Genomic DNA, 15,160 nt, shown 5'->3' on the forward strand with positions numbered 1-15,160 from the left:
GTCTTCATGATGTTAGTTTGTTCTGTGTTTATGCAGTGTTCCAGGCATGTAACGGATGGTCAGAAGGCACGGGTGACTGACAAGCTGTTCTTTTTGTTTGGTGATATGGACGGCAACAGCTTTCTCTCTGGTTGTACCATGAACTTATGAGAATGCTGCTATGACCACTTTCCTCCCCCCTCTTTCAATGGCTGCAAAAATAAGAATTTAGGAATCACTGATACACAGGGGATGGGGCCATCTGTGTTTCCCTCTTTGCTCAGCCCTTCTTCCCCCCTTTCTTTTCCTCACAAGGTCATCTTTGAACTTGTCATCCTCTCTGTTTCAGCCCCTGGAGCTGTAGGGTTATGGGCCTGTGTCACTGTGCTCAGCTCCCTCAGACTTTCTGATGGGATTCGTCTGCATAAATCAAATGTTAGTGTACTTTCTTTGGAAAAAGAATGGCTTGAAATTATTTTTTGTTTGTTCCCTTTGGATGAAATGAAGTGACCTGGAGAGACCACATTCAAAGACTTTATTAAGCTTAATTGTGTTTGTAGAACACACTTTAACGAGAGATCAGAATTGACAAGTAAGGTGACTTGGGCACTCCTGTGCTCTGCCTTTGGGTCCTGACAATGAGAGGAGCTTTCTGTGCCTGTGTCTAGGGAAGATAGAGGTTTGGCTCGTGGGTGTGTCAAAACAAATCCTTATAGCCAGCTTGGCCTATGAATGTGTATGCTGCCCACTTGGCTCTCAGGATTTCCCTATATCTGGCTCTACTCAAGCTCCTTACTACATAAACAAAGAAAAGCTGAGCTCACAGCAAATTAGTAGACATTGATTTGATGCACTTCTTAAGAAATGTAGAAATATGAGCTAGAGGGCTTGAGATCACCACAGAATACAGCCCACAGAATCAACTAAGCAGGGCTCGTAGGAGCTCACAGAGACTAAAATAATAATCCCTGACACTGCATGCATCTGAGCTAGGTCCTCTGCATATACGTAGCTTGATGATTGTGTGGGACTCTTAACAGAGGAAGTGAGTGATGTCTCTGACTCTTTGCCTGCTTTTGGGGACCCTTTTTCTTTTATTGAGTTGCCTTGTCTATCCTTGGTATGAGGGTTTGTACCCGGTCTTATTGTAACTTGATATATGCCATGTTCTATGTTCCCTTAATATCCTGGGAGGCCTGCTCTGTTCTGAAGAGAAATGGAGGAAAAGTGGGGAGTGGGACAGGGTGGGTGTGCCACTGGGAAGAGTGGAGGGAGGAGACGCTGAGGTTGGATTAATGTATGAGAGAAAGAATTTTAAAAATTAAAAAGTTTTTTTTTTTTTATAAAAGAATAGAAAGCAAACACATCAGTCTACAGAATGTGCTGGGGGAAATGAGAGCCGCTAACTGTGGAACAGTCTGGTGCTCTGTTAAGGGAACAGTAGAGGAAGGCAGCTCTCGTGTCTCCATATTGACTGCTTGACTTTCACTCTACTTTTATTCTTCCTGTGCTCACAGAGAGTTGTTCGGGCCCTTGTGTTACTTCCTTCTTCTGTAAAATGAGCTTTAATTGTTAAGGCAACAGCTACTTATTTTTTAACTTAATCATTTACTAATATACAAGTTTATAAAGTAAAAATTGTGAGTCTCCCTTAGAGAAACAAAAGCTCACTACATACATGGTTCTTAGACAATCAGTCCTCAGGAAACACGTAGGATTTGATTCTTGACCCTGATGTAATGAAGGTAAAACTGCTTGTACTCTTTGCCCTGCATATTTGCAGAACTGTATTCATCAGTGTTCTTCCATTTCCCGTCAACTCTATTGACTGTTAGCCCCTGTAGGCATTTTGCCTGTAATCCTGACTATAAGATAAATGCCTAGAGGTACAATTACTGGGCCAAAAGAATTACAAATACAAAATGCTCTTGATATTGTTAAATTGCTCTCTAAAATACAGTACACTTTGAAGTAAAATGCTTTTCCTTTAGTGCTCAGTTGAAAGGCATTATTGTGAGCAAATGCAGGGCAAAAACCCAATATCATCTGATTATGTTTATTTTCTAGGCAGAGATGGAGTGAGTCAGGTCTGTGCTGCTCTGACTCAGATAAGAGGTTGGCCCACTGGGAGCCAAATGTTGTACATAAATGGAAATACTGAGCATGACTCGGCTTCCCTTTCATAAGTAATGCAATAAAATAAAAATGAACAAAACAAATAGAATGCCTGCAAACTCCTCAGCAGAGTACCTGACCCGTGGATGGTGCTGATTATGGAGGCCTTGCTGGTGGTGATGGGGGGATCACTGTGTTGGCTTTCACTTCTTCTGGGCTTGTTAGCACAATTCTTGAGCAATCATGAGTGATCTGAAGCTTGGCACACTCCTACTGGCTTTCCAAGTAGGTTGCTACATTTTGAATCAGGAATTGTACAAGCTTGCCCACAACCCAAACACTTTGCTTGTGTTTGAACCATACCTCTGAAGGAGAACAGTTTCTGCTCAACCTTTTCATCAGAATGGCTCAACCTTTTCATCTGGCACCCATGGCTACTTTTGCAGCTTTGCCCCAGGTTCTTGACAAAGAGCCATCTTCATTGCTAGCCTAAGAAATGATAAAGATGCAAGTTTTTGCCAGTCTAGTATTTACCCTTTAAAGAACTTAAAATTGAAGCTAAAGCCAAGAATTTGTGAAGACCATGAGCCCTGTCTTAGGTGACTGGACTCAGACCCTGAACCCTGTGTGTGATGGCTCTTGTGGGTTTACAGCTCTTCAGAATCATTTGTATTGGTAGACTCAGCAGTTCAAGAGCTCTCAAAGGTACTCTTATTTGAGCAGACCTTGATGAAACTAAGAAAAATCATTATATTTAACTGGGCCTCAGATTCCTTCAAAATCAGAAAGATTAAGCTAAGTATAGAGAATGACCAGGAAGGGAAAGTGAACAGGAAGGGCAGCAGCTGGCAGTGGGTACCACTAACCATGTTTGTATGTTAAGATTGGATCTTTGCTTTTTCATTTTTCCAAAGGAGATTAAAATCCACTAATTTGTTTGTTTGCTTAGTCACATTTGCCCTCCCTGATTTTGCTAGCAGGATGCTATGGAAAAGAGCTGCAGAGAGAGGAAAGGCAGCATGGTAGGCTATAAGCTCAGCAGAGCTGTCTCCCACAGGACCTCAGGTCGCCGTCCAGTGCACGGACTTCAGAAATCCTTGGCTTTGATCTAAAATTTACGTTCTTTAAAGGGAAAACACCAGACTGGCTAAAACTTGCATCCTTACCACTTCCTGGGGAACTAGTTTGTCCCCCAGGAATGCCTTGTACAGGAGCTAGAAAGAAATGGAAAGAGCCTCTGTGAGGCCGACATGGACATACTGGGGCTTTGTTGTCACACTAATGCATTTAAAGTCTTCTTTCAGTTGAAAGTAGACCAGGACCCAAACCTGGCCTTCATGTTGTACTGTCCAGCCTAGGAGAGATTGCGAATTGCAGCAGAACTTCCATTTCATAGCTGTGAACTTTTATCTGTTTTCTTTCATTCAGGGACTAGATAATAACATTCCAAGTTGTGTATGCCACAGTGACCCAGACCTCTACTTCCCCCCACAAAAGGGAACCTCCTCTATTTAAGTCCCTTCCTAGAATGAACTACAAAAGATAATAGTTAACCACAATTGTAGGAAAGACTCCAGAGGAGCAAAAGTAATGGGTATCCAACCATGCTGACTGAACTGAGGGGATATTGGTTGGTAAAGCCTTTGATGCTATGTCTTAGCTTCCATCCTGTAATGTTCTTCAAAGAAATGCATTTGGCCTACCAAGGAAGACTGTCTTGGACCTAAGAGTGTGGCCCCTGCCTCGATCATGGTGTAGCAAAGGGACTTAAGCCTTTCTTCTGTCTTCAACTTTATTTTCTCTAATTATCTAGTACTATTTGAAAGGTACTGCTTTGTTTCAAAAGCATGTGTGTGTGTGTGTGTGTGTGTGTGTGTGTGTGTGTTAGAGAGAGAGAGAGAGAGAGAGAGAGAGAGAGAGAGAGAGAGAGAGAGAGAGAGAGAGAAGGATGCAATTAAAAAATAAGATAGCCTTTTAAAAATGTATGTTATCTATTCTTTTGGAGCTAAAATCTTAGGATGACTAGACAGGGACTCCATTGGTCTCTAGGCCACAGGCAGTGCCTCTTGTTTCAGTTAAGGACCTAAAACTGAACCAGCCCCCATGGATAGTTAAAGAGCTCCTGCGGCCTGTGCGCTCTGCTAGGGAGAAATGCTGAGGGTCTCACAGAGGTGTTTTATTCTCCGGAACAGCACAGTGTGGGTTTTGTGTGGATTTAGTCTAGGATGATCCTTTTCCACTCGTGGAACAATGCCAGGCCCACATTGCTGCCGGCCTTCCATTTCTGGCCCTCCTTCTCTGCCCTGCATTGCACGCCGAGAAACAACTACCATTTATGCCATATGGCTACAAAGATCAAAGCCCCCCGCCCCCCGAATATATTTCTAGTTGACTGTACTTTCAAATGTCTTAAATATGTTCCTGCAGATGGGGAAGCATGGAGCATGAAAGAGGTAAAGCACATGTGTGTAAGGCACACATATGGTCTGCTCAGGATGGCGCAAGCTGAGTACTGCTCACCGTATGTCCATCTTCCTTTTAGGTTCGAATCTTTACTTACCTCATTGGACGGGAGGCCGCTTTTGCAGACAATCTCAAGTGGATGGCCTGTGCCAACAAAGGTGAGCATCATGACTCTGAATTGATGGTCTTGGGTGTGCAAATTTAGCAGCATATATGGAACAAATAAGGAGTTCTTAAAGATGATGGCTATCATGTTATTAAGAAATGGTAATTTCATATATACATGGGGCTTATTAGAATGTGTCAAAACATGTATATAATAAGCCATTGGAGTGATAAGTAAATCTAACACCTCAAATACTTATATCCTTGAGGTGGGTTAATACAAAAGCCTCTTATCCCCTTTCCTGTTTCTTTTGAAATACACAAACATTAAGCATAGTCACCCTGCTACCCTCGAAGAACACAAGACCACCTATATAATAATATGCAAATGAATAAAAAATTGTCCTACTTAGCTGTAGTTTTATATTGTTTTTGCTTTTGCATATGACTTAGAACATACGAGGATGCTATAATTCGCAGATAAAATCCATTTCTAAATTATCACCGAGGGATCTGTAACGGCTCTTCTATGATTTTGAGGTCACAGTCAAGTGGCTAAGCCTCTTTTCTGCTTCTAAGTAGCTGTGTTATCTTGGAAGAGCTTCTAGGTGAGGATTTTACAATGCTCCAAATATCCACATTCCCAACACCATTCCCAGTCTTTTGCTGTGCCCTGAAAACAGGTTCTTGTAGCATGAAGGAATTGAACCTGGGTTAAATCTGAGGTAAAACATCCAGTAGTTGGTGTAGGCATCTATATTCTCTTCCATAGCTCTGAAGCCTCTTGATCCACGTGGAACTGGGATGGGATTCAACATCCTTACTGTGCTTGGATCTCTGAATGAGCAGACAGATGCCTTTGACGCACACTAGATGTGTGCCAAGACTGTGTGTTAAGACATTGTGGGTTGTTATTTTGCATGACATAGCCTTAGCCATAGGACTAGTGAAATTTATTAATCTTAATTTGCATTAGTCATTTAATATTCAGCATGGAGGTAAGAATAGTTCTTCCTTTGAACTTTTAATTGACAAATACAGACTCTACATATGTTATAGAACATGGTGTTCTGTGAGCTATGCATACACTGTGAAATGGCCAAATCAAGGCACTTAACATGAGTTGTATAACCTCTCTGCCATGTACTTGTGATGAAAGCATTTCAAATAGATTCTGGGTGATTTTCAGAATCACAGATATTGTTATCAGCTGCAGTCTCTACAACATACAATAGAGGTCTTGTGTTGATTTTTCCTGTAGAACTGTAATTTTGTATCCTATTCTTCTGTTGGTTCTCATTAAATGGAAGGACTGGGGAAATGGTGCATGCTAGGTTTCAATACTAGCTACTGAGGTGCTTAATCATTTATGGATTTTTGTATTCATAAAGTAAATTGATTATCAATCCCTACAGTGTATCAGACACAAGGCATGGGCCAAGGAAAAGGAGTGGAAGTAACAGGGCTTTCTAGTTTAGTGACAATTTCTTCCATTATGGCCAAGAAGGGTTTGGACTTTAAATCCAGCATTTTCTTACTGTTGGGATGGGCGTGAGCTTCAGCACCTGCAGAAAGTGGGTGGTGCGATACCTGCCCAATATGCAGGTTGTAGGCAGGAAGTGGAGCCATGCAAGTCAGACTAGTAGATCTGTCCCTAGCCCATAAGTGCCCACATTATTTCCTTGTGGTCCGTGATCTGTTAGTCTGCCTTACTCTCCCTCTGAGACTGCAGACTCCGTGAGAGCAACCTCAGACTCTGACTTCATCTTGGTCACCTGACAGAGGCCAGCCTTGAACTTTCCTTAGAGCAGGTGCTCCTGTAACAGCTGACAACACAAGTAAAATTAAATTAGTATGCTAATAAAGATGGGTGTCCTGTCATATACAGTAGTTGGTATTGACAGACTTAGGTGGTCTAGCCTTTCACTGGTCTCATAAGCTATAATGTATCAACATGGTGGTATTTGGATTTTAGTGGAAGAAAGAAGACATGATGAAAGTTTTACAGGTCTCAGCTGCAGCTTTGATGACTTCCAAAAAAAAAAAAAGTACTTTATTTCCAGCAACCAAAGTTGTTTCTCTGAAATTTATACAAAAATGGAATGTTCTGGAAAAAGAAAGGAATGACTCAGAACCATTAAGTGGGAAGGAAGGCCAAGTCTCATGAATGAGCAGCAGAGAGGCCTTTTATTTATTTATTTATTTGTTTGTTTGTTTGTTTGTTTAGCATTTCTTTTGTGGATTTTCTTTACATATCTGTACCACATTCTATGGAGATAGATCTTCCCTGCTTTGTGTCTATGGTTTGAAATGGTCTTCTTATACTGTTCCCTCCTACTGTACAACATGTATCATGCAAGAAACATGGTAAATCTGATAGCTTCTCCCCTGGACAGTATCTACCAAATCTAAAGTCTAGCTTCCAACCACTCTTTCAGAAAAAATTCTGTCACCCAGCCTGGGTCAGTTCATCAGGCATGTTCAGAGGTAAACTCACAGAGGGAAAATGTGTATCCCCAGGGACAGAGGAGATTGCTGGAGCCAGACAAATGAGCCTTCTCCCATCATGCCTTTTGTTTGTCTTTGATTTTAATTTTCTGCTTCTTTTTGGAATGGTCTTTTAAGCAAATCTCAGTTTCCTCATCTCAAAAATGAATGGCTTCATGGTGGTGCGTTATTGCTTCCTAGAACCCCTGAAATAACAAGTAGTAGCTTATTTTTTTGTTATTGAGCAGCTTCCCTCATGAAACGTTTGCATCATGATGTACATCCCAGGTCACAGGTCAGCCTCACCTCAGGAGCAGGTGCAGCAGGAAGAGAGGAGGCCTGGGGTGTGGCATTAGGTAAACCCTGGATCCCCTTTGACAACAGAGGCTCTTTTGTACATCTTAGGACTTTGTTGACATTTGAAAAAGACTGAGTCATGCTTCCCAGTTTTTTTTTTTTTTTTCTTTAGTCTGTGGTCATGGAAAAAATTTCTTTCATTTTTTTTTTTTTCTTATTTTTATCCCTGCCATGCTAGATTGCAATTTTCCCATCAGCCAGCAGACACTTGGCTGCTGTCTATTGCTTCTGCCTCTCTCTTGTCAGGCTGGCAAAAAGTCCTCACATTGGAACCTTGTCTTAATCAATTAATATATCATGATTTAGTTTTAGCTATCATTTATATGAATCTTTGAAGTATTCTTGTAAAGGCAATTTAGTCAAGGCAGGACCTGGTTCTAGAATTCAGCCTGTAAGGTTTACAGGTTGAGAAAATCCATGGACAGAAGGTTAGCTGATGGCCAATTTAGCAGTAGGACCCGGTATGTGCCCCCTTTGTCTCTGTCGATTTTTCCTTTCTGATTCAGTTCTCCCTCTGATGGCTTTGGAGAACAGAATGTCACTGTTTGCCTCTCTTCAAAGTCACACTCACTAGGACAGTGTCGGGTCCTGCTCCCTGCACCCATGTAAACACTGGCTTCCTGTTGGCATCAGCCATGAGCAAGGACTCATCTGTGGTCATCAATTAAATCTTTATTTATAGTCTTGGATTCTTACATGATGGAGGCAGCATAACATTTTCATCTCAAGTGACACGAGGTCCGAAGCTCTACCTTCCCCCATGACATGTTTTTACCCTGACACAACTAATTTCTTCCCTGAAATAAACTGTCAGCATTCAGGTCGTGAGCAGACCAAGAAAGGGCCAAAGTAAAGCCTGACGACAGGTTGAGCTGCCTGACCACAGAGTGACCCCAAGGGAGGGTGGTGACGACCAGTGTGCCATCCCTGGATCCCTGGTACTCAAGGACCTACTCTCCAGGCAGAAAGTCTTTCTTAGATGTCTGGTAGTCATGGAAACAGTTCATATCTAGTCATCCTCACATGCATGCCTGGGGAACAGTCATGGGCCTTAGTTCTCTACTTCCTTCAACAAGCTGGCCAAATCCAGAGAGACTAGGAGCAGATTGGTTTGTTTCATTTTATACCGAAGTAGGACCTGCCCTAAGGGAAGCAACTCTAACGGAACAACGCAGCATGCCATTTTAAAGACATTAAAACCACCGCTGCCACAAGAGACAGGCCGGGCAGTTTTAAATGCCAAATTCTCAACATTACATAAACAAGCAAATTGGGACAGCACCAAAGATGGTCGGCGAGTCCAGATAGCCCATGAAGAGGCGATAACCTTTTCTAATGTGCGGCATGCCAGCATTTGAAATGAGCACTAGATGATTCCCCTTCGAAATCAGAGTTAATGGAGTGTTTCCCAGCTGTGCAAACACAAGCTTTGCTCAGTGTTGGAGTCCCCAATCTGTCAGTCAACATGTGCTCCAAAGGAAATGCCTTGTGTGTCTCTGTGTTTAGCTTATCCCTTTCTGAGGGGTCAAAGGTTCTTCTCTCCTTGTTTGAAATAGAACTGGTAGCCTAAGCCCTCCAGGGAAGTCCAGCCACTGACCTTTACCAAGAAATAATTCTTAACCTCACTACCCCTTCCAATTGTTACATAATCCCAAAGATGCTTCACATTTCTGAGGCTGGAGAAAACAGTTCTGATCTTGAGAAGGAGAAAAGGCATAGTTAAACCATTTTGTTTAAACCAAGGCTGTGAAGGTTTGGATGGAATTCAGACAAAGATCATCATATTGCTATTGTTCATATCAATTGAGGATTACTAATTGCGTTCTGTACCAAATAGGGGACATAGCACTTATATGACACAGCTCTGGAAACCCTCAAAGAATCCCTAGGAGTTGTGTGTTATAATTATCTTTATCTATGAAGAGAGAACCCCTAAACATAGGCTCTCTGGTTTTCAGTCTGCCATACTTAAAAAGGTTAGATAATCTTAAGAATTATGTGAAGCAGCTATACCCACGCATCATTACTTCAAGGGGAGACATAAAGAGAAGTCTGTTCACCTGAAATAGAGAGATGGTACCAACTGAAGAATCATTCCATCCATGTCTACTGATGACCCAAAAAGCATAGTGGGTTTACTTCAAGGAACATTTTGTGTAGGAGAATTGCATCATTGAAAAGTACTCCCTTCTCCTGGCCCAACACACACACACACACACACACACACACACACACACACACACCATGGGCTGGGTGAAACCTGCACCCACCAGAGTCCTAACCCACTGCCAGCTGAATGTCAGGGTCTTATGTAAGTCAACATAGCAAATCTGTTTCATGATGGCCGTGATATCATACCTGGTAAAAAGGCTTCATCACAAAAACATCTCCAAGTCGTGGTAGAGACCGAACCTAGCCATGTGAGAGAGACTGCAGGGGTTGCTGACAAAGGCAGACTTTAGGTGCTCTAGCTTCTAGTGACACTGTAAAGTGCAATATAGAATCCTTTGTCTTTGGCAAGTCACCTCTAGGCAAGGCATTCTGAAACCATGTTGAAGTCAGAGTAAAATCACAGGAATACAGAGTGTTAGGCTGCATATGGTTTATCATACTGAGCAGTTATAACCCAGAGTTCACAGAAGGAATGCTGCAAGGGAGCAAGGCAAATAAATGGATGTTATATAGAAAAATGAGCAGACCGTTTATAATAGGTGGCCAATTTCAGCATTAATTACTCAGTAATTACTGAATGACTGCTGATCCTGTTTTCTTACATGATATATGGAGTTCAAAAAGGCACATTAAAGACGAGAATAAACATTCAAGAGCTAGAATTCACTAGAAAAAAAAATCAGGGGCAGTAAGGAAGGTAGCCAGCCCAGAGATTACAGAAGGGAACTGAGGGAGGTGTCTATGGTTTCAGCCAAAGATCTCTACCCTTAGCAACTTCCCACTATCCATCATTTGTTAACTAGACCATACTTTTCTTAGACCTTATAGAAAAACATTTAAAACCAAGAAAAAACTTTTTCAGGAAGGTTTCGGGTTCCAATGGACTGAGACCAAATTTGTATAAGCTTTGAGATATGTATGTGTGTGTGTGTGTGTGTGTGTGTTTGTATTATATATATATATATATATATATATATATATATATATATATATATATATATATAAAACTTTAGCTTTTTTATTTTTGCAAAGCTATATCTCTGCTTATTTTGTTGAAATATAAGTTAGAACCATGCCCTGGATTTGTATAATGGCACTAATTTTTAACAGGAACTTTTAAAGGCAACTTTGTGTTTGCCCTTCTTATCCTCAACCTTTCCCAGCTACAATACCCAATTAACTCCCCAGAGGCCCCTGGAAGAGGTGCTATGTTTACAAAAAAAAAAAAAAAAAAAAAAAAAAAAATAGTACCTTCTAGGTTGAGAATGAAGGTCTTGAAGTCCAATTAACCAGGATTCAAATTGGTCTGGGGCTAATTCTCCATACTTCTCTCTATTCCTTCTGTAATGAGAATCTGAGGTAGACTGTCATGAGTCCCAAGGCAGAGAGAGAGAGAAATGTGAGTCTGGGGAAGACCTCAGTGAAGGTTTCTGCAGTGTCCCACATACTTACATCCCTGAGTCTTAGAAGGAGTCTCCCTGCCAGACAAGCACCAGCTCTTATGATATGCCAGGGCACAAACATCTCAGTGACACAAACAGTAAGAAAGCAAGTCATTGTCCAGCCCCAGACCAGACTGAGTGTCCTTAAGACCCCAAACAATATACACAGAGAGAAAGCAAGCTCAGATGGGTCAGTTCATGAGGGACAGATTCTCCCAACGAAGCCATTGGTGATAAAAATAGATCCGTCTTGGAAAACTAGATACGATGGAGAATGAGCAGGAAGTGAAAGGCTTTAGGCAGGTTAAGGCAGAAGGGTCAGGGTCAGCTCAGCATAGAAGAGAAGGAGAAGGGTTAATTCCATAACAATATGCTAGGGGGTTTCCAGGTATGTGAAAACTTATGGAGAAAGGCTCTTGGAGGTCAGAGTAAGACATTCAGAATTTCTTCTAATTCTCCATGGATGCTATTGTAGTGGTTTGGTTGGATAGATGATAATGGATTTTATACTTTCAGATGAAGGGAGGAAGTCATGGGGGGGGCGGTGCTGTAGATGGACTTTTACTTGCACATCATGGAATCTTGGAGAAGGGTCAAGGTGCTAAAGGAAGGAAGATTAGTCTTAAGGGTGGTGATGGGAATCTAGGATGATGATTCTGCTTCAACCTAGCTGGGCAGGATGGTACTGGGGAAAGGTTAATGAAGGTTGGAGAGGAAAGCCAAGAGTTAGCTTTTTATATTTCATCCTGGATTCATCTGTTTATCCACCAGAGCAATCAATTAACTGCCCTACCCAGGACTGAGGCTCTGGGTCAGTGAGCTTTGTAACATTTAGATGGAGTGAGGGTCATCCCTCAGCTCAATCTTTTCCAAATGTATGATTGACACCCTTCCTGTCTCACTCTCAATGCTGCTGATGAGCTGTGCCCTTCATTCTTTCTCCAACATCCATCTCCTCTTGGCTCTATTTTGGAGAACCTAAGTCAGAAAGCTTCGACACTTGCTTTGAGAATGAGATGTGCAAACAGAGGCAATCAAGAGCTCCTCTAAGAGAGGCTCTCTTCACATGATCAGATTCACAGTGAAAACACTCATCAAAGTATCCCTATCCAGACCCAGAACCACCAGACTGACCAACATGGTGATACTCCTCCTTACCTTATACTATGCGCCAAGATTCTTTACTTAGAATTCAAGGGTTATCTACTAGCAGAGATATTAAATTATTTCTTTTTTCTTCTAAAGGAAATTATAGCCTCCAGGCTTGGAGGAATGACTTCTGTTGTGTAAGGCAGTCTCCTTGTCCTCTAGCATTCCCGTATAAAATGTTTCTTGCCTGCCATGCCTCTCAGCTGGACCACCTAGAAGCCAAATACCAATGGGTCTCCCCAAGTGGGGGCCAGACCTCCAAGAAAACTCATGGGTCCTTTTTTGAGATTTCAAGCTATAGCAGGCATGCCTACTCGTCCTTTGGGGCCCTGTTTCCCTGCTATAGTCATGGCCAGGAGGGTGGGGCAGGTAGGAGTGATAATGCATGCTAATTAGCACTGTGCAGAGCTGTCATCAGGAACCCAGAAGCCACATGGTCCCAACCTGTTTGGGACTGGCACACCAAATTCAAACCAGCTGGATTTTGTGTGGAAATGTTCTTGGTGGGTCCAGCCCTTTCCGGACAGTAGAAAGGCTGTGTTTCCCTAGTGAGTGCTTGGTTTAGACACAAGGAAAGTCAGTAATTGCTGTGCAAATGCTACAGCAGATCTGGCTTTAGAGTCTCTTTAAGTCACTTCTGATTCATTTTGTAAGTAGGAATGGATCCATCCTTACTTAGCAGACAAGAAGCAGCATTAACTTCTATGCGCTCCTGCTTAAAGTTCTTCCATAACCAACTACTTTAGGACAAGGTCTCAACTCTTCTTCATGTGCTGCTGGGCTAATCTCTTTGAGGCATTTCTGCTCTCTGTTCAACTCTGAGACCACTTTGATCTATTTTCACTTCTCAGAAGTGGCCCGATTCTCTATAATCTAGATGTTTCCCCTAGATGTTGACTTTGCCAGACACACTCTGCAGTTGCCTGCCCCCCACTAATTCTGTCCTTATTCTTCATTGTTCAAGTCCAGAAACCCAGATGTGATTGGCTGTTGCTATTATGTCTTAGCTTCATCATAACTACTGTTCTATGCTTCTTTTCCCCTATCTGCATAACCCAAGACAGTGCCTTGCTGATCTTGTTCATTGCACTAAGAAAGATTTTTCACACAGACTTAAACAAATAGCTTCCTCCAGCAGAGCAAAGCCTGTGCCCAGTGCTTTCTTCCCTTATAAACCTCCTAGTATGCAGCAAAGCCCATCAGACCCCACATTGTGGAGGGACATAGTAATGCCTTTAACTCCAGATCAAATAAACAACTTCACCTGTAGAACTATTGATTGCTTAGAATGTTTTCTTTTCATGGAAACCTTGGCTGTCAGTCTGACAGTCACAGCAAAGTGGGATCTGGAATGCCAGCCTGAGCCATATGCAAGGCAATACCTGGCATACTCTGGAAGTAATGGGTACAAGAAAGGAAACATAGAAGGAAAGAGTAAAAGCAAGAAACCCACAGCCTATGCTCTTTCCTGTAACTTCCACTCAATGCTGGTGGAAAGTGGGCAAAATACAAGTCTTCTGTTCACTTTAGTCACCTTATCATTACTCAATAATAATCCTCTTGTGTATATTAAGAATAAAGGAGAACCATCCTAGCTCAACACCCAGGAGGCTGAAGCAGGAAAACTGCTTTGAAAAAAATTCAGAATCAGACAGATTGCCATAGCAAACCATACCAAACTTGTCTCAAAACAAAAGAAGACAGATCAAAGAAAAAAGGGGTTAGCAAACTTTTGGCACTTTTTAATACATCAGCCAATACTAATATTAATATTAAAACAGTAGCATCTCTTCTAGTTTTGTTATTTACAGTTCTCTCCTTGGAAATATGTTCATTAAACTGGGATGGAAAAGACTGTAGAATTCTCTGGAGTGAGGCATTTGAATCCCATGTCTATAATAAAGCCTGGGACATACCCTTGTATCCTTGACTATAAATAGTCAAGTGTTTCACTGTGGGTTAATTTAAGTTCTGTTCCTTTTGGTGACTATACTCTTGTCTGTGAAGATAAAGGTCCCTTCAAGAGGGAGGGACGAGGTCCAACACTTCACAATGACAAAGAAGGAAATCTGGGCTTTAGCCAATGTGTGTTTCTTGATGTATTCTCCCTGTGTTTTCCTAAGCCTGGTCCTTCTTTTGGCAGGATTTTTCACCCAGATCTCCACCTTGGCTGATGTGCAGGAAAACGTCATGGAATACCTCCATGTACTCAGCCGACCCAAAGTCATTGACCAGGAACATGATGTAGTGTGGACCGAAGCATACATCGACAGCACTGTGAGTCTATGGGGACCCCAGGGGAGAGGCTGGGTTTGTCCTCATCCTTCAGGGCAAGGGTTTCATATCATTCTCCATCAGTTATGGGCTCAAGTGACACTGTCCCAGATTGTAGGTACAATTGCTATTGTTCATCTCCACAGGCAAAGGTCATATGGAAATGACCATGAATAGGACCTGCTCCTATGAAAGCATCAACTGTTCTCCCTTTTTGTTTGTATTTTCCCAATAGCCCACATATGATCACATTCCTGCATGAGACAGTGATGAAAAGCATGCTGATGGACTCAGCCCTTGCCACGTGTGAGGCCCAGTCCTAGTAACGGATCATTAGGCCTCAGTTGAAGATGTGACTGAAGCTCAGACTGATAACAAATGGAGCCCACCATAGAGGATGCAATTAAATTTTCCTTTCATAGGCAAAAAAAAAAAAAAATGTTGTTACGTGGGGGTTTCTGTAAGCATGGTCATGTGAACTCTGGTCATGAGCTTCTGAAAAGTTGAATTCTATTGTGTGCTTAAATGGAGGGACTTTGCCAGTCACCCAGTAATCATTCCACGGCTGTGTTTTTGTGTAATTTTAGCGTGATTTTTTATAGTGATACTGTGTCTGA

General features: G+C 42.0%; 1 protein-coding gene across 1 annotated transcript in view; it reads left to right on the plus strand.

Moving 5' to 3' along the window:
- CACNA2D3 (calcium voltage-gated channel auxiliary subunit alpha2delta 3) overlaps positions 1–15,160 on the plus strand; it is a gene marked incomplete at both ends in the record, with an annotated part of 779,660 nt that overhangs the window by 506,873 nt on the left and 257,627 nt on the right. The window contains 2 exons of the mRNA XM_080926621.1: positions 4,637–4,715; positions 14,413–14,546. Of these exons, the coding sequence (XP_080782747.1) occupies positions 4,637–4,715; positions 14,413–14,546 (213 nt within the window). The remainder of the gene's footprint in view (positions 1–4,636; positions 4,716–14,412; positions 14,547–15,160) is intronic.

This window comes from Micromys minutus, assembly GCF_963924665.1.
Source record: "Micromys minutus genome assembly, chromosome: 12".
NCBI lineage: Eukaryota > Metazoa > Chordata > Mammalia > Rodentia > Muridae > Micromys > Micromys minutus.